Raw genomic sequence first — 18,782 nt, 5'->3', positions numbered from 1 at the left:
TGACTAGGGCCCATACAGGGAATAGGGTGCCATTTGGGACAAAAGCCATGTGTGAGAGTCAGACCTGGGTGCTCTCGTCGTGGAAGCCCTCCAGGAAGCTCTCCAGCAGCTCATCAGCGTTGTCAATCCTCTCCGCGTACTCTCCTACGATCCAGATCATGGCCGCCCGCGCCTCCGGCTCATCCAGAGAGTCCAGGTTCTCACACAGCGTGGCGATCACACTCTCATACCTGGGAACAGATACCACAGTCAGGAACTAACAGACAGAAAAACATTTTCAAAAGGAGACTACAAATAGTTGAAGTACTTCATTAGTCCCAAATGGGAAATTGGGACACAGGATGTGCTGGAGCAGTAATGCGAGGGCAAGGAGGCGGCAGGTAGCCTAGCGCTTAAGAGCATTGGGCCAGTAAAAAAAGAAAAAAGGCACTGTTTCGCTGTTGCGAAACAGCTGCACAGTAACTTGAGCACAGGGCAACGTGGACTGGGCTGCCTGAGGGTATAGGTTACTGTCGGTCTGTGCAGCATATGGATCCAGTCTCCTGGGCCTAAATAGAGCCAGAGTCAAGCTGTGGCTGCCTCAGCCTGTCCTCTTTTCTGACTGGTACTGCTTGAGAGTTATCTGGGGAAGGGTTTCAGTGCTACGCCATTCTCAAGGACCGACACCCTGCATGTGTGGGGGAGAGGTTAGAGGAGCGTTCACTCGCCTCAAAAGCTTATCTTCATACCTTTCACGATGAAAGACAAGCAGAAAACCCTCTGTGTCATGGTAATGAGCTTTCTCCCTGCCTCTTCCTGACAATAAAATGTGATCTGGGGGCAGTGAGATGGAACAGACAGGGCTCCAGGGTGTGGGTGCGAATTTGTGCAAGTTCGAATGCATTTGCTTGCATTAACACAAACAGAGCATACTAAGTGACAACGGGAGAGCATAGGCCATTTTAACAAGCATAGCAAGCTCTGCTGATGTGCAATACAGCCACTATGACAAATTGAATATCAATCTCCATCACAATCATCCATGGTTGGTTTACTACTGCACTATATACCTGGTTGCATTGATCACTACGGATACGGCTGTGAAAATTTGACAGACAATCCATTTTGATGGATGGAATGGTTTACCAGTAAACACCTCACCCACAGAAAAATAACAAGCCTATTTAGAACTATACTGGCTTCCTGAGTAGACTCATTCACCGATTCATTAAAATTGTGATATATGCAGTGCCTCTTCCATCAAAGTCATTCACTTCTAAACCATTTGAAAATCCATTTATAGGAAAACAAAACACTAAACTGGATTACTAGGATTGCGCCACATGTTCATCCCACATTTTGTTACGTTACAGCCTCATTCTAAAATGGATTAAATAAAAATCCTCAGTCTACACACAATACACCATAATAACAAAAACAAATGTTAGCAAATATATAAAAAAACGTATTTACATAACTATTCAGACCCTTTGATATGAGACTTGAAATTGAGCTCAGGTGCATCCCGTTTCCATTGATCATCCTTGAGATGTTTCTACAAATTTATTTGTATTTATTAAGGATCCCCATTAGCTGCTGCCAAGACAGCAGATACTCTTCCTGGGTCCAGAAAAATTAAAGGTAGCTATGCAATTTTAAAAACATTAGAATACATTCACAACACATTAAGTTTGTGCCCTCAGGCCCCTACTCTACAACACAAAATGTGTACAGTGGGGCAAAAAAGTATTTAGTCAGAAACCAATTGTGCAGGTTCTCCCACTTAAAAAGATGAGGCCTGTAATTTTCATAATAGGTACACTTCAACTATGACAGACAAAATGAGAAAAATCCAGAAAATCACACTGTAGGATTTTTAATGAATTTATTTGCAAATTATGGTGGAAAATAAGTATTTGGTCAATAACAAAAAAGTTTCTCAATACTTTATTAGATACCCTTTGTTGGCAATGACAGAGGTCAAACGTTTTCTGTAAGTCTTCAAGGTTTTCACACACAGTTGCTGGTATTTTGACCCATTCCTCCATGCAGAACTCCTCTAGAGCAGTGATGTTTTGGGGCTGTTGCTGGGCAACAGACTTTCAACTCCCTCCAAAGATTTTCTATAGGGTTGTGATCTGGAGACTGGCTAGGCCACTCCAGGACCTTGAAATGCTTCTTACGAAGCCACTCCTTCGTTGCCCGGGCGGTGTGTTTGGGATCATTGTCATGCTGAAAGACCCAGCCACGTTTCATCTTCAATGCCCTTGCTGATGGAAGGAGGTTTTCACTCAAAATCTCACGATACATGGCCCCATTCATTCTTTCCTTTACACTTATCAGTCGTCCTGGTCCCTTTGCAGAAAAACAGCCCCAAAGCATGATGTTTCCACCCCCATGCTTCACAGTAGGTATGGTGTTCTTTGGATGCAACTCAGCATTCTTTGTCCTCCAAACACGACAAATTGAGTTTAAAAAATATATATATTTTGGTTTCATCTGACCATATGACATTCTCCCAATCTTCTTCTGGATCATCCAAAAGCACTCTAGCAAACTTCAGACGGGCCTGGACATCTACTGGCTTAAGCAGGGGGACACGTCTGGCACTGCAGGATTTGAGTCCCTGGCGGTGTAGTGTGTTACTGATGGTAGGCTTTGTTACTTTGATCCCAGCTCTCTGCAGGTCATTCACTAGGTCCACCTGTGCGGTTCTGGGATTTTTGCTCACCGTTCTTGTGATCATTTTGACCCCACAGGGTGAGCTCTTGCGTGGAGCCCCAGATCGAGGGAGATTATCAGTGGTCTTGTATGTCTTCCATTTCCTAATAATTGCTCCCACAGTTGATTTATTCAAACCAAGCTGCTGACCTATTGCAGATTCAGTCTTCCCAGCCTGGTGCAGGTCTACAATTTTGCTTCTGGTGTCCTTTGACAGCTCTTTGGTCTTGGCCATAGTGGAGTTTGGAGTGTGACTGTTTGAGGTTGTGGACAGGTGCCATTAATACAGGTAACGAGTAGAGGACAGAGGAGCCTCTTAAAGAAGTTACAGGTCTGTGAGAGCCAGAAATCTTGCTTGTTTGTAGGTCACCAAATACTTATTTTCCACCATAATTTGTAAATAAATTCATGAAAAATTCTACAATGTGATTTTCTGGATTTTTTCCCCTAATTTTGTCTGCCATAGATTGAGTGTACCTATGAAAATTACAGGCCTCTCATCTTTTTAAGTGGGAGAACTTGCACAATTGGTGGCTGACTAAATACTTTTTTGCCCCACTGTATGTGTGTGTGTGTTTGTATGCATGTGTCTGTCCCCTTTGAATTACCTGGATTTCTGCATAAATTGGTCACCAAATTTGATCTGATCTTCATCTAGATCACAACAATAGACAAACAGTCTGCTTAAAACTAATAACAAACAATTATACATTTTCATGTCTTTATTGAACACTGTAGACATTCACAGTGCAGGGTGGGAAAAGTATGTGAACTCTTGGATTTAATAACTGGTTGACCCTCCTTTGGCAACAATAACCTCAACCAAACGTTTTCTGTAGTTGCGGATCAGACCTTCACCACGGTCAGGAGGATTTTTGGACCATTCCTCTTCAAACCGGTTTCAGTTCAGCAATATTCTTGGGATGTCTGGTGTGAACTGCTCGAGGCCATGCCACAGCATCTCAATCGGGATGAGGTCAGGACTCTGACTGGGCCACTCCAGAAGGTGTATTTTCTTCTGTTGTTGATTTACTTCTGTGTTTTGGGTCGTTGTCCTGTTGAGTCACCCAACTTCGGTTGATCTTCAATTAGCGGATAGATAGCCTACCATTCTCCTGAAAAATGTCTTGTTCAACGGAAAAATGCATTCCTAAGTTTATGATAGCAAGCTGTCCAGGCCCTGAGGTATCCCCAAACCATGATGCTCCCTCCACCATACTTTACAGTTGGGATGAGGTTTTGATGTTGGTGTACTGTGCCTTTTTTTCCTCCACACAGTGTTGTGTGTTCCTTTCAAACAACTCAACTTCAGTTTCATCTGTCCACAGAATATTTGTCCAATAGCGCTGTGGAACATCCAGGTGCACTTTTGCAAACTTCAGACACGCAGCAATGTTTTTTTTGGACAGCAGTGGCTTCTTCCGTGGTGTCCTCCCATGAACACCATTCTTGTTTAGTGTTTTACGTATTGTAGACTCGTCAACTGAGATGTTAGCATGTTCCAGAGATTTCTGTAAGTCTTTAGCTGACACCTTAGGATTCTTCTTAACCTCATTGAGCATTCTGCGCTGTGCTCTTGCAGTCATCTTTGCAGGACGGACACTTCTAGGGAAAGTAGCAACAGTGCTGAACTTCCCATTTATAAACTATTTGTCTTACCGTGGACCGATGAACATCAAGGCTTTTAGAGACAATTGTGTAACCATCTCCAGCTCTATGCAAGTCAACCATTCTTAATCTTGGGTCTTCCGAGATGAATTTTGTTCAAGGCATGGTTCATGTCGGGCAACGTTTTGTGAATAGCAAACTAAAATGTTTTTTTAAATAGGGCAGGGCAGCTCTAACCATCTCCAATCTCATCTCAGTGATTGGACTCCAGGTTAGCTGACTCCTGACTCCAATTAGCTTTTGGAGAAATCATTAGCCTAGGGGTTCACATAATTTTCCCAACCTACACTGTGAATGTTTAAATAATGTATTCAATATAGACAAGAAATACAATAATTTGTGTGTTATTAGTTTAAGCACACCGTCTGTTGTGACTTAGATGATCAGATCAAATTTGATGCCCAATTTATGCAGAAATCCAGGTAATTCCAAAGGGGTTTACATACCTTGTCACTGCATGTTTGTGTTGCTTTTCAGTCGCCGCTGTTCCATAAGGTGTATTATCATCTTTTTAACTTGATGTTACTTGATGTGGAATAGAGTTACATGTAGTCATGGCTCTACAGTATGTAGTCTGTTCTGGACTTGGGGACTGTGAAGAGACCTCTGGTGGAATGTCTTGTGGGGAGATTATGGGTGTTTGAGCTGTGTGCCAGTAGTTCAAACAAACAGCTTGGTGCATTCAACATGTCAATACTTCTCACACATACAAGTAGTGATGAAGTTAATATGTCCTCCACTTTTGAGTCCACATGTGGTAAATTCAATTGATTGGAAATCATTTGAAAAGGCATGTACCTGTCTATAAGGTCCCACAGTTGACAGTACTGTACATGTCAGAGCAAAAACAAAGCCAGGAAGTCAAATTAATTGTCTGTAGAGCTCAGAGACAGGATTGTGTTGAAACACAGATCTGGGGAAGGGTACCAAGAAACTTCTGCAGCATTGAAGGTCCCACAGTGGCCTCCATCATTCTTAAATTAAAGACGTCTGGAACCACCAAGACTCTACCTAGAGTCCTGATGAAACCAAGATTGAACTATATGGCCTGAATGCCAAGCGTCACGTCTGGAAGAAACCTGGCACCATACCTACAGTGAAGCATGGTGGTGGCAGCATCATGCTGTGGGGATGTTTTTCAGCGGCAGGGACTAGTCAGGACCGAGGAAAAGATGAATAGAGCAAAGTACAGAGAGATCCTTGATGAGACTGGGGCGCAGGTTCACCTTCCAACAGGACAACGACCCTAAGCGACAGCCAAGCCATGTCGCGGCATGTCCTTGAGTGGCCCAGTCAGGGCCCGGACTTGAACCCGATCTAACATCTCTGGAGAGACCTGAAAATAGTTGTGCAGCGACGCTCCCCATCCAACCTGACAGAACTTGAGAGAATCTGCAGAGAAGGGGAGAAACTCCCCAAATACAGGTGTGCCAAGCTTGTAGTGTCATACCCAAGAAGACTCAAGGCTGTAATCACTGCCAAAGGTGCTTCAACAAAGTGCTGAGTAAAGGGTCTGAATACTTCTGTAAATTTGACAGTTAATTTTTTTAAATACATTTGCAAAACATTCTACTACCCGTTTTTGCTTTGTCATTATGGGGTATTTTAGAATAATGTTGTAACGTAACAATGTGGAAAAAGTCTGAATACTTTCCGAATGCACTGTAGTGCGCTACTTTTGACCAGAGCCCTATGCCACTGTGTTATAACCAGGCCTAGACCTGACATGGGGCCATCAACAGGTGACCTACTTGTTGGGGTACTTGCGGAAAATGTCCTTGATGACCACGATGGCCTCCTGCACCACATAGTTGACCTTGGTCTGGATTAAGTCCAGCAGGGTGCTCACACAGCGCTCCGCTGATTGCTGACAGACAGAGACAGAAGAGACTGTCAACCAAACACAGAGCAGTCAAGGGAGACACTACAGTAACAATTGGCATTATTCAGGATTTTGTTATTAGATGCATGAAAAAGCTCCAACCTTTCATAGACATTTATACTACACATACTGCAGTAAACACATGACACACAGTCATAAGGCTAGCAGTAAAAACACTACAGTTAGCTTGACTTGAAACATTATACTAGTGTATGACCCGTGTACAGTATATCATGACAGCGTTCCATCATCTCCTCGCTCTCACCTCCACTTTGATGGCACAGCGGCCGATGGCTCGGACTGCCTTCCGCACAAAGTCCACATCCACCTCAGTGGCATACTCCTTCAGCTCTGCCAGCACCTATGAAACCCCCAGCCTGAGGTCATTGATACTGGCTTTTATGTTGTCTAGGAATCACACATTACTGCTTGTCCATGTTACTTACCAAATGTTACTTACAATCAAACATCATGGCTTCCATTGGAAGTAAATGTTCTAACTGGAATGAGATTGTGGTGTGTGTGGGTCACCTGGGCGATGTTGGCTTGAGACGCCAGGCGGATCATGATGTCCAGTTTCTCCAGCTTGACATAGATGGGGTCGTTGTACTTCACAAAGAACACCTTCATCTCATGCTTCAGGATCTCTGGGCTGCACAGAGAAACCGGTACAATCGATATCAAAAGAAAAGTAACTAGCACTTTCAATAAATTTGTGGAATACAGCCAACACATTAAATACTTTGAATGTGCTGAGGAAGCATGGGTAGAGTCCCAAATGGCACCCTAATCCCTATAGAGTGCACTACTTTTGACCAGGGCCCAGGTAGCACACTATATAGGGAATAGAGTGCCATTTGTACTGCACACACTGAACAGCTGTAATTATCTGTGACTAATTTCTGTTGGTAGGCCCCCTATTCATCTCCAGGCCTTCCTACCGTTTCTGTACGATGAGGTTGATGTTCCTCAGGGCCACGTACTGCAGCTCAGGCTCTGCAGACAGCAGGGTGACCAGGGGCGGGGCCAGCTTCTTCAGCAGGGTGCTATAGTAGTCCAGGTCCTTAGGAAGCATCTCCATGAACTTCATCAGCACCTTGACCGCCGACAGCACCACCGCAGAGTTGGCATGGGACAGACGGGGGGTCACCCGCTCACAGATACTACAGCGGGAGGGAGGGAGAAAAGGGCAGAAGTGATACAAGGGACGAGTACAGATTATGGGGAAATTGATATACATTCCACTTCATATACAGCAGATGATGTGGAAACTGACAGGGAGAATCAGTGCGTCATAGACAATGAATGAATGTGATGAATGAGGTGGCATCCTGTGCTTTCTGACCTCTGGGACTCGCGGTCGTCACGGGGGGTGTAGTTGGCCAGGCAGTCCAGGATGAAGATCTGACCCCACTCTGTGCACTCGTTGAGGGCCGTCAGCAGTTTGTTGATGGACTGGGGGTTCAGGTCCAGCAGGTTGCTGTTGGGGTGGGACTCTGCAATCTCAGACAGGGCTGCCACGGCATTCGCTACCACCTGACAGAAGGAGAGGGTAAGTTCGACTGCAAGAACACATAACCTAGTAGGCGGCAATGAGATGACGGAAGGAATTCATTTCCAAACAGCTATACAAATCTGATACCGCAAGTGCCCTTTTTCCTATACTGGGATAAACCTCCCATTCATGAAAAGTAGTACTACAGCCCAAGAGCCAGTAGTCTCGCCCAGGGGGAGGTAGTCTAGCTTTCTGGTCAGCCTGCCTTGGGAGCCTCACCATGGGGTTGGAGTCAGAGATGAGGTCCTTGAGGGTATCCAGGAAGCCCTGGTCCTCCACCAGCTGGGCGTTTATGTCATGGAGCTTGGCCACGCACACGGCTGCAGTCTTCCTCACGTAGGGGTCCTCGTCCTTCAAACACTTCCTCAGAGGCTCACACAGGTACTCAGTGATTTTGTCCACGCGGATGCAGCCCATAGTACGCACAGCCAGGGCCCGGATCAGGGGGTTAGCGTCCTCACAGTCCTGAAAGTGGAGGAGAGTCTCTCTATGTTAGTTTTACACACTGAAGAGTATTGAGATGTAGCTACCCCAGTTCTCTCACTTGTCAGTGAGGCAATATTTTGTATAGGTCAGTGCCGTCTGTCTGACCTGCCCTGGTGTTGTGCTTTACCTTGACGAAGGTGTTGACAGCCATGATGGCCATGTCAGGCTGGCTCTTGGCATAGTTCATCAGGTACAGGTAGACCAGCTTCTTCAGCTCCAGGTTGTCAGTCTGCATGCAGTTCACCACATCTGGAAACAGGGCACTGGGGGAGGGGTGCCAGATAATTACATATAGAATCATGAAGGTATGACAGCAGCCACTCGTGAAATATAGGTTCCCTATGGAGGGAGCAGAGTCAGTATGGGCCATGACTATCCACCGCATTGTCACATGTTCAGAGGTGACACCAGAGCGCGGGTCTAACACGACTCACCTGACATCCTTCCCAACGGTCATGGAGGCAATGACCTTCTTCACAGCCTCCTTCTTCTTCTCCTTCTTATCGCTGTTCAGCTCAGCTTTCAGCTCAAAGATCTCTCCTGCACAGATGGAAACAGAACATACCATTAAAACAGATAGCAAAAGTGTGTGTATGTGGAGTAGTCATGTTTAATTCTTTAGATCAAGACCGGAGCGTGTATTATAAGCAGTCAGTGAAGGGTGCACTGCACACACTACTGTTACTTTGATTACAATTAATTTCATGACAGGAACACATGTATTGTTATAGAGATACGGTTGACCTAGAATTGCTTAAACACTGGACGAAGCTTGGTTAAACAACACTCCATAGAGGCTGGTCTATATTGATAGGTGGGATGGACAGAGTGGTTGAGGGGTGGGATTAAAGAGCTCATGTTCAGAAATGTATTATTGCATATAAAAGTACCATGTATGTCAAATGTATGTATATGTAGCAGAAAAGCTGAAAAACCAAAAAAAGATGTCCTCCGAAGAGGGGGGTGGTGGTGGATGGGTTAATAAAAAAATATATTTATATATTTTTTAAAGTTAAACAAACCATGCACATATCCAAGATACATCTGCAGACTTGTTATATTTGAAGGGCCTACTGTACATGTAGGCAGTGGTGTAAAGTACTTAAGTAGTACTTTAAAATATTTTTACTTAAGCCGTTTTTTGGGGGGGTATCTGTACTTGACAACTTTCACTTTACTACATTACTAAAGAAAATGATGTACTTTTTACTAGATTTTTCCTGACACCCAAAAGTACTCATTAAATGTTGAATGCTTATCAGGACAGGAAAATGGTCCAATTCATGTACTTATCAAGAGAACACATGGTGATCCCTACTGCCTCTGGCCTAGCAGACTCACTAAACACAAATGCATCTTTTGTAAATTATGTCTGAGTGTTGGAGTGTGCCCCTGGCTGTCCGTAAATTTAAAAAAACAAGAAAATGGTGCCGTTTGCTTAATATAAGGAATTTGAAATGATTTATACTTTACATACTTAAGTATATTTGCACACAAATACTTTAACATTTACTCAAGTAGTATTTTACTGGGTGACTTTTACTTGAGTAACTTTCATTAAGGTATCTATACTTTTACTCAAGTATGACAATTGGGTACTTTTTCCACCACTGCATGTGCAATAGGTGCAAAGACAAACACAGACAGAGCAGAGGCTGGACTTCAACCTCTCTGCAGTACAGCCTGTCCTCAGGTAACACTACAGATCAGTTCAGCATCTCTCTGGGCTTGGATAGGAGTGCTTACTCTCAAACACCACTGTCTGTGGGCTTAACCTTGAGCACAACTTCCCCCTGGTTCCAAGGGTAGAAAACCCATTAATGAGCCTCCCTCACACCTACACACAGAGAGTAGTGATGATCTGCCTGAAGGACAATAAATCAAAGCGAAGGGTTGCTTATGCAGCACTTCTGACTCCAATGTCTCATACAAGGCAAACAGACATTTAGAGACAAGTCTCCTTCATAAGCACTATATCAGTTTGAATGGTAGTGATTGGCTGGCTGTTTGGGGGCTGTTTTTGAAGAGGTGAGAGGGGATGCAGAGCGAGACAGAGAGCCAGGGAAAGCCAGAGGGACAGCAGGAGGGCTAACTTAAGGAGTGCTAACGCCTGAGGCCCTAATCTTATTTAGAGGACAACCTCAGCTGTTCTATTCCTGCTTTCATCAGCCAAACACACAAAACACACATAGCCAGGCTGCTGCTGAGCCCGGTTTTCTACTCCTTTTGTTGATGTTGCTTTCTCTTGGCTGTAAATACCCTGAACTTGACATGTATTTTTTGTGACAGTATGTGGTTGGGAGCAATTCATTTCTAGAACATTCCCTAAGTCAACCATTGTTACACATGGTGGCTCTTTCCATCAGCGGGATCATGAAGCCTGTTTCCATATTTTGATTAAGCCTACACACCATTTAGATTAGGGCCTAAAATCATGACTAATATGATAAGAGTAGCCTAAAAACAGCAGCTCTGAATGAATTTTGATACTGTAATTTTTTCATTTATATATTTAAAATTCACTTTGAAAGTCAGTGGGCCAGACCTTTCTTGGTAGTTGTGAAATACTTAGAGTCCGTCATCTTGGATCCAAATTGCCGGTTCTCCTGCAAGAGAGAGAGCGCGAAATAATTAATGAAAAACAGGCACCAAGGTATATTTTTCCTAGAAGGAGAGGGATCTGCAAAGAAGACAGGAAATTGTAGAAGTGCAAGTGCAGGCAAAATAGGAGGAAGTCGTCATCACTTGGACACTTAGCTTTGATGTTTTTTTACTCGATTACACATTGTCCATTGTGTTAAAACACATTGGCTGACAACCCCTAAAAAAAGTTAAAACCCTCCTAGTCAGCACATAGGCCTACTTAATCAGCCGGCCTCTGACTGGACCTGTCGTTTGGGGTCCACGGAATCTCAGTCTGTAGCACACAGCATTATTCCTTTCCTGCTGTTGAATACCACACTCGATCCACCACCTTCATGTGATGGATCTTCCCACTAAGAAAAAAACTGACTGTCCTCTGCACTAAAAAAAACAACACTGCAAAGTAGCAGGCCTTGAAAGTAACAAAGCTCCTGCGAAATTAAAAACATTTGTCTCTTATGTCACTGGATTAACACCCCCCCCTTCCACACCCAACTTTAGCACTTCAGGATGAGATTGGGCCTCATATGTTGATATAATGCAATATAAATGATGCTGCGAGTAGTCAGTGTATTGACTCTTGAGTATTTCAGCCATCAACATTAACCCAATTCTAGTACTTACTTTTTTTCTGCATGAGGTAGTCTTATAGATATCAAAAGTATTGACAGTATATGAAAAATAATTTAGACATACAAAACAACCAGAGTACTAGAAAAATGGTACAAATGACTACCATGTTATCACACCCTGCTCCCAAAGTGATAGTGCAGAAAGCACAATGCCTGTTGAGAGGCTGTCTGGTCAGGCATTGATAACAATGTTGCTGCGCACCACACTGGTTGGACAAGTTAGTAAATTACAGTGCTGTGGTGGTTCAATAGACAGGAGCCTCATCAAATTCCCTGGGACTAAACTTGATACTCTCTTCTTTTTTCCCCCCACTACTCTCTTCCCAATCTCATGCTCTCACCAGAACAAAAAAATGCACAATGTTAGACTCCTTGCTAATGGGAAGCTGTCATTGCTGACTACCTAGTCACTAGCTTGGCTACAACGCAGGCAAGAGCAGTGGTCAGTCAATCTGATTCAGAAGCTGGAGAAATATATTTAGATTAAGCCTAAATAGTTATGCAAGTTAACATTTTATTGACTTGAGGTGCATGAATAAAATGTGTTGCCTACATCCAAAGTGTAGGTATAAACTAACGATATCATGGCAATCAGATCTGTAGCCCTTTGTGAAGAATTATCAACTAACAGTAAGCCTACATTAATTTCTGTGTTATGGCAATAACTGGCAGGCAACGGCCAGCTGTCATAACGCAAATGTAGCCTAAAACTCTGACTGCATCTAGCATGAAGTAAATAACGTTACTTCCCCAAAGACAATTTTCTGTAAATGAATCAATATTTTCAACAGCTCCCTAGTTAGCAAATTTGTCAAGGTCTAGTAAATGAGCTGAAATTGACAAACTGAGTGGTATCTCTGACAGCAGTCAAAAGCTATTGACAGATTTTTATTAGTTAGCAAACAGCTAGGTTACTAAGTGTTAACTACTTGGCTGGCAACTTAGTTAAAACAGTTTCAAGTTTCAATGTCACGTGCAAATACAGTGAAATGCCTTTCTTGCCAGCTCTAGTTAAACCCAACAATGTACAGTAGCTAACCTAGTACTAATCAATATCCAATGCTAGTTTAACGCGGGGCCCCACTAAACTATTTGAATACCCTGTAACTTAGCTAGCTACTTAGCTATGACCTATGTGGTTACGGTAGTGTTAAAAACCCTGGCAAACTATTGTTATCATAACTAACTAGCTACACATGTTCACACTTCCTCGTCATTCCTAGCATCGCTAGCAAACAGTAATAGCCAACAACTGCTAGCTAACGTTAGTTAGCCAGAATGGTTAGCACTTCATCGGCTTTCCTCTCGTTCATTTTTAAAGCTAAAATTATATCAAGCCAAATCGAATGGCACAAATCAGATTTAAAACGGCTCTTTCTAACTTCGACTGATTACTCACGCATAATTGATTAGCCCACTCCATATTTGCTTGATGAATGAACCTGCTGCTCCGCTAGGTACTGTAGCTGATGCTATGCTGCTGTCTAAAGAAATTACCTTCTAAAGTAGAGGCTTAGGGAGCCTTTGCCTGGATAGTAAAGCTCTTAATCTATCGACCTATTTTCAAATCCAACCCCACAGAATGAACGTGCCTACTGAAGTTAAAATTAGACACGACACAGAATAAAACAGCAGAGAAAATCAAAAGCAGCTTACCGTTGCGAAGTGTGTGTTTTACTTGGCCTTCGTTCCCTCCCACTTGAATAGCTATCATCGATCATGGTGTTTTTTTACTTCCGACTTCCGCAATAAGGTAATTTTAGGTGGATAATAATTATGAAAATGACTAATTTGGTGAGAAGATTATCATTAAGTGGGTATCAGATCACATTTTTTTTCACATCGTAAATAGACCAATCAAGCCTTTTTCGTGAATGTTCAGACAAAAATGTCAACTAGCTATATTATGCCAAAACTGAGATGGAGCTTGATCACAGTCTTATTTAAAAAGATGAAAACATTTATCTGAATACCAAAATCTCTCTCTCTCTCTCTCTGTGTCACACACAAACACGCAGGCACCTGTATAAAACTAAAGAAATGTGTATGCTAAATAGAAACATAATGTGCCATGTCAATAAGGTCAGAAATGTGAGATATAAGAATGCTTCCGCTTCATCCTCTTCATCTTCCCTGGATTTTATGATGGTTAGCACTGGGAAAATGGTTTTTAATGACTTTTGGTTATAGGGCCTATGGACTTTCTAGTCTCATTTAAAAAGTTGCTTCAAAACCTAGTGCATAGACTAACCTCAGTCACCATTGGCATGATTAGAGGTCCTCTCATCATCATCTCACTAAAAGTTTCAACCATAAAAACACAGTTGATAAGAGACAAATCAGAGGAACATATTTTATTACAAGAACAGCTTGACAGCAATTGATTTTTCAAGGAAGAGTGAGGTCTTGGTATTGCAGTATTGCTATTTAATACAGACAAATTCCACAAATGTTAAGTACTCATTTTCAGTACATTTAATTGTCATTATTTGATAGAAAATAACATCAGCAAATGACGCTTTAACACAAAAATAAATTCAAATGGACATTCAAAATTGATGTGACGATCCGTTTCATTTCATTACTTTTTATTATACCATTTAGACAGAGATATCAGAGATAAAAGGGAGAACGAGCGAGAGAGAGAGATAATTAGTTATTTTAAACGCAGTGTTTGACAATCAAAAGAAATGTTGCACCCTAAGGAGAAAGTTCAACTGGAAAATCATTTTGCAATTACAGTTGAATTGCCAAACTCAATCATTAGACCATGGTTTTCAACATGTTTACCGGAAAACATCTGTCACTTGCTTACCCATCATGAATGTTTTAATATTTCAAACCCATTTGATGATTGAAAATTTTAATTGAAAATGTATCAAAAACAAATATATAAAGAGTACCTTTTTAAAAAGACAGCTACATGTAAAAGCAATACAATGAAATGGACCCAACTTTTCATTGGGTCAGTGAAGAGAGAAAATGTATTTTGGCTAATAATGCAAACAGAGCCTACTTATGCCAGTGGGGGGTCAAATAAAAATGCAACGGTATCTTTGAGCAGTTAATAGGCAGTGTGTAGGTTGGCTCCTCCCTGTGTAGTTATCAACAAAACCAGTGACCCTCTTGGATTGGCTATATTCATTGCTGGAGTGTTCCCTTAATACAGCAAAAGCATAACAGCATCTGCTGTACTGTGACTATTTGGTTGATGTGTGGACATGAATTGGCATGATAAAACATGTTAAAAGCAAACATTTTAACAACCAAAATCCTCAAGTCAAAGACACAAAAATACATGAAAACATTCTCAGAAATAGTAGAACACCGCCTATGGCCTCAAGTAGAGGATAGAAACCAATATACACAGGTAGTTAGAAAAGCCAAGGCTAGCTTTTTCAAGCAGAAATTTGCTTCCTGCAACACAAAGTCAAAATAGTTCTGGAACACTGTAAAGTCCATGGACAATAAGAACACCTCCTCCCAGCTGCCCACTGCACTGAGGATAGGAAACACTGTCACCACCGATAAATCCACTATAATTGATAATTTCAATGAGCATTTTTCTACGGCTGGCCATGCTTTCCACCTGGCTACCCCTACCCCGGTCAACAGCTCTGCACCCCCCACAGCAACTCGCCCAAGCCGTCCCCATTTCTTCTTCTCCCAAATCCAGTCAGCTGATGTTCTGAAAGAGCTGCAAAATCTGGACACCTACAAATCAGCCGGGCTAGACAATCTGGACCCTCTCTTTCTAAAATTATCTGCCTAAATTGTTGCCACCCCTATTACTAGCCTGTTCAACCTCTTTCGTGTCGTCTGAGATTCCCAAAGATTGGAAAGCAGCTGCGGTCATCCCCCTCTTCAAAGGGGGGGACACTCTTGACCCAAACTGCTACAGACCTATATCTATCCTACCCTGCCTTTCTAAGGTCTTCGAATGCCAAGTCAACAAACAGATTACCGACCATTTCGAATCCCACCATACCTTCTCCGCTATGCAATCTGGTTTCCGAGCTGGTCATGGGTGCACGTCAGCCACGCTCAAGGTCCTAAACGATATCTTAACTGCCATCGATAAGAAATAATACTGTGCAGCCGTATTCATTGACCTGGCCAAGGCCTTCGACTCTGTCAATCACCACATCCTCATCGGCAGACTCGATAGCCTTGGTTTCTCAAATGATTGCCTCACTTGGTTCACCAACTACTTCTCTGATAGAGTTCAGTGTGTCAAATCGGAGGGTCTGTTGTCCGGGCCTCTGTCAGTCTCTATGGGGGTGCCACAGGGTTCAATTCTTGGACCGACTCTCTTCTCTGTATAAATCAATGATGTCGCTCTTGCTGCTGGTGAGTCTCTGATCCACCTCTACTCAGACGATACCATTCTGTATACCTCTGGCCCTTCTTTGGACCCTTCTTTGTGTTAACAACCCTCCAGGCGAGCTTCAATGCCATACAACTCTCCTTCCGTGGCCTCCAATTGCTCTTAAATACAAGTCAAACTAAATGCATGCTCTTCAAACGATCGCTGCCTGCCCCTGCCCGCCTGTCCAACATCACTACTCCGGACGGCTGTGACTTAGAATATGTGGACATCTACAAATACCTAGGTGTCTGGTTAGACTGTAAACTCTCCTTCCAGACTCACATCAAACATATCCAATCCAAAATTAAATCTAGAATCAGCTTCCTATTTCGCAACAAAGCATCCTTCACTCATGCTGCCAAACATACCCTCGTAAAACTGACCATCCTACCAATCCTCGACTTCGGCGATGTCATTTACAAAATTGCCTACAATACCCTACTCAATAAATTGGATGCAGTCTATCACAGTGCATTCCGTTATGTCACCAAAGCCCCATATACTACCCACCACTGCAACCTGTACGCTCTCGTTGGCTGGCCCTCGCTTCATACTCATCGCCATACCCACTGGCTCCAGGTCATCTACAAGACCCTGTTAGGTAAAGTCCCCCCTTATCAGCTCGCTGGTCACCATAGCAGCACCCACCTGTAGCACGCGCTCCAGCAGGTATATCGCTCTGGTCACCCCCAAAACCAATTCTTCCTTTGGCCACCTCTCCTTCCAGTTCTCTGCTGCCAATGAGTGGAATGAACTACAAAAATCTCTGAAACTGGAAACACTTATCTCCCTCACTAGCTTTAAGCACCAGCTTTAACTACCTCTTTCCCTACTTTATTTATTTTGCTTCTTTGCATCCCATTATTTCTTTCTCTACTTTTCACATTATTCCACTGCAAATCAACCATTCCAGTGTTTTACTTGCTATATTGTATTTACTTTGCCGCCATGGCCTTTTTTTTGCCTTTACCTCCCTTATCTCACCTCACTTGCTCACATTGTATATAGACTTATTTTTCTACTGTATTATTGACTGTATGTTTGTTTTACTCCATGTGTAACTCTGTGTTGTTGCATGTGTCGAACTGCTTTGCTTTATCTTGGCCAGGTCACAATTGTAAATGGGAACTTCTTCTCAACTTGCCTACCTGGTTAAATAAAGGTGAAATAAAAAAAATTAAATTAAAAAGTGTCTGCAGAGAATTGATAAGGTCCCTGGAACCCTGTGCATTACTGAACTATGGGCTCTGGCTAAAGCCATTAGGATAATGGAGAGCCACAGTTGATAAGGTCCCTGGAACCCTGTGCATTACTGAACTATGGGCTCTGGCTAAAGCCATTAGGATAATGGAGAGCCACAGTTGATAAGGTCCCTGGAACCCTGTGCATTACTGAACTATGGGCTCTGGCTAAAGCCATTAGGATAATGGAGAGCCACAGTTGATAAGGTCCCTGGAACCCTGTGCATTACTGAACTATGGGCTCTGGCTAAAGCCATTAGGATAATGGAGAGCCACAGTTGATAAGGTCCCTGGAACCCTGTGCATTACTGAACTATGGGCTCTGGCTAAAGCCATTAGGATAATGGAGAGCCACAGTTCTAACAGCATTTTTTATTTTCCTTTTATGACTTATTCTGGGCCCTCACCTTCAGACTTGACATACATCATTGTTTTTCACTTCGAGCCATACCTGTAACTCGAGACCAATTCATAAATAAATAAATAAGACCAACTACATCCCTCCCTTCTTTTCATCAGCAATGCTACCTACGTTCCCATTGACACCAGAACACCTGGTACATATTCCTATACAGTACGTACTCAGATTCAGATTGCTGACAGATGTGCACAGCCCCCCTCTGCTTGTGCAATCCGCTTACTGAAAACCCACTGCAGCAAAGGTCCTTGTCATTCCACTGTAAAACCATTCATAGTAGTTTTACAGGCTCTAAAGCCTTATTAAAGTGTCAACCCCACAGTCAGATCCCTGGCCTGCTCTGTTATTGATATTGCCAATAAGGCAGAGTCCATAACAGGGGAGAGACATAACCATTACACTATCAATTATTCATGTCCATTCTCCACATAAAAGCACTCAAGAAAAACCTACACATATTCTTAAGCCATTTCAATACACCACAGAATACATCACGATAAACAATCATCTTCTCCAAACCAATCCAGCAAAGCATGCACATGATTCAAAACTCAATATGTGAAGGAATTTCATCCAAATATGACACTATTTACAACCACTAGATGTCACTGAAGACACTTTCACGAGAGATTGGTTTGTCTATGTATCTATTATACAAATAGATTATAATCCATCAAAAAAAAAGTGGTTCTTTTAATTTAGTGTCGTTGAACAATTCTACACTGAGAAACAAACTGATGGTGATGGCAATGACACTCAGGTTGGATGGGTGTTGTTGTTGGGCACTAACATTCTCAAACCACACTCAAACACACATTTTAAGGCAAAGGGAATTGTCAAGGCATTTCCAACAGCAAAATTGCATAGCTAAGGCAGCATATAACCCCATACAGCAAATATTTACACATTTCATAATTATGTCTTGTTATATACACTATAACTACATCTTTATGCAAGTACAGTGCCTTGCGAAAGTATTCGGCCCCCTTGAACTTTGCGACCTTTTGCCACATTTCAGGCTTCAAACATAAAGATATAAAAATGTATTTTTTTGTGAAGAATCAACAACAAGTAGGACACAATCATGAAGTGGAACGACATTTATTGGATATTTCAAACTTTTTTAACAAATCAAAAACTGAAAAATTGGGCGTGCAAAATTATTCAGCCCCTTTACTTTCAGTGCAG

The 18,782-nt window shown here is 42.6% G+C and overlaps 1 protein-coding gene across 5 annotated transcripts in view; it reads right to left on the bottom strand.

Annotated features, from left to right (window-relative positions):
• The window catches only part of ap1b1 (adaptor related protein complex 1 subunit beta 1), a 40,274-nt gene extending 26,975 nt beyond the window's left edge, over positions 1–13,299 (bottom strand). The window contains exons 1-11 of one of the 5 annotated variants that reach the window (XM_031830013.1): positions 13,223–13,299; positions 10,837–10,897; positions 8,726–8,831; positions 8,419–8,554; positions 8,025–8,270; positions 7,596–7,786; positions 7,192–7,413; positions 6,782–6,902; positions 6,516–6,611; positions 6,120–6,235; positions 65–230 (exon numbers count right to left, since the gene is read on the bottom strand). In XM_031830013.1, the coding sequence (XP_031685873.1) occupies positions 65–230; positions 6,120–6,235; positions 6,516–6,611; positions 6,782–6,902; positions 7,192–7,413; positions 7,596–7,786; positions 8,025–8,270; positions 8,419–8,554; positions 8,726–8,831; positions 10,837–10,873 (1,437 nt within the window). In that variant the 5' untranslated portion in view covers positions 10,874–10,897; positions 13,223–13,299. Of the gene's footprint in view, positions 1–64; positions 231–6,119; positions 6,236–6,515; positions 6,612–6,781; positions 6,903–7,191; positions 7,414–7,595; positions 7,787–8,024; positions 8,271–8,418; positions 8,555–8,725; positions 8,832–10,836; positions 10,898–12,965; positions 13,049–13,222 lie in introns of those variants that run through there. The other 4 variants (XM_031830011.1, XM_020490072.2, XM_031830014.1 and 1 more) reach the window with 4 other exon arrangements.
• Positions 13,300–18,782: the final 5,483 nt, after the last annotated feature.

This window comes from Oncorhynchus kisutch, linkage group LG8, assembly GCF_002021735.2.
Source record: "Oncorhynchus kisutch isolate 150728-3 linkage group LG8, Okis_V2, whole genome shotgun sequence".
Lineage (NCBI taxonomy): Eukaryota > Metazoa > Chordata > Actinopteri > Salmoniformes > Salmonidae > Oncorhynchus > Oncorhynchus kisutch.
Note: the sequence above shows the minus strand (reverse complement) of the source record. Positions and strands in the feature narration are given on the sequence as shown.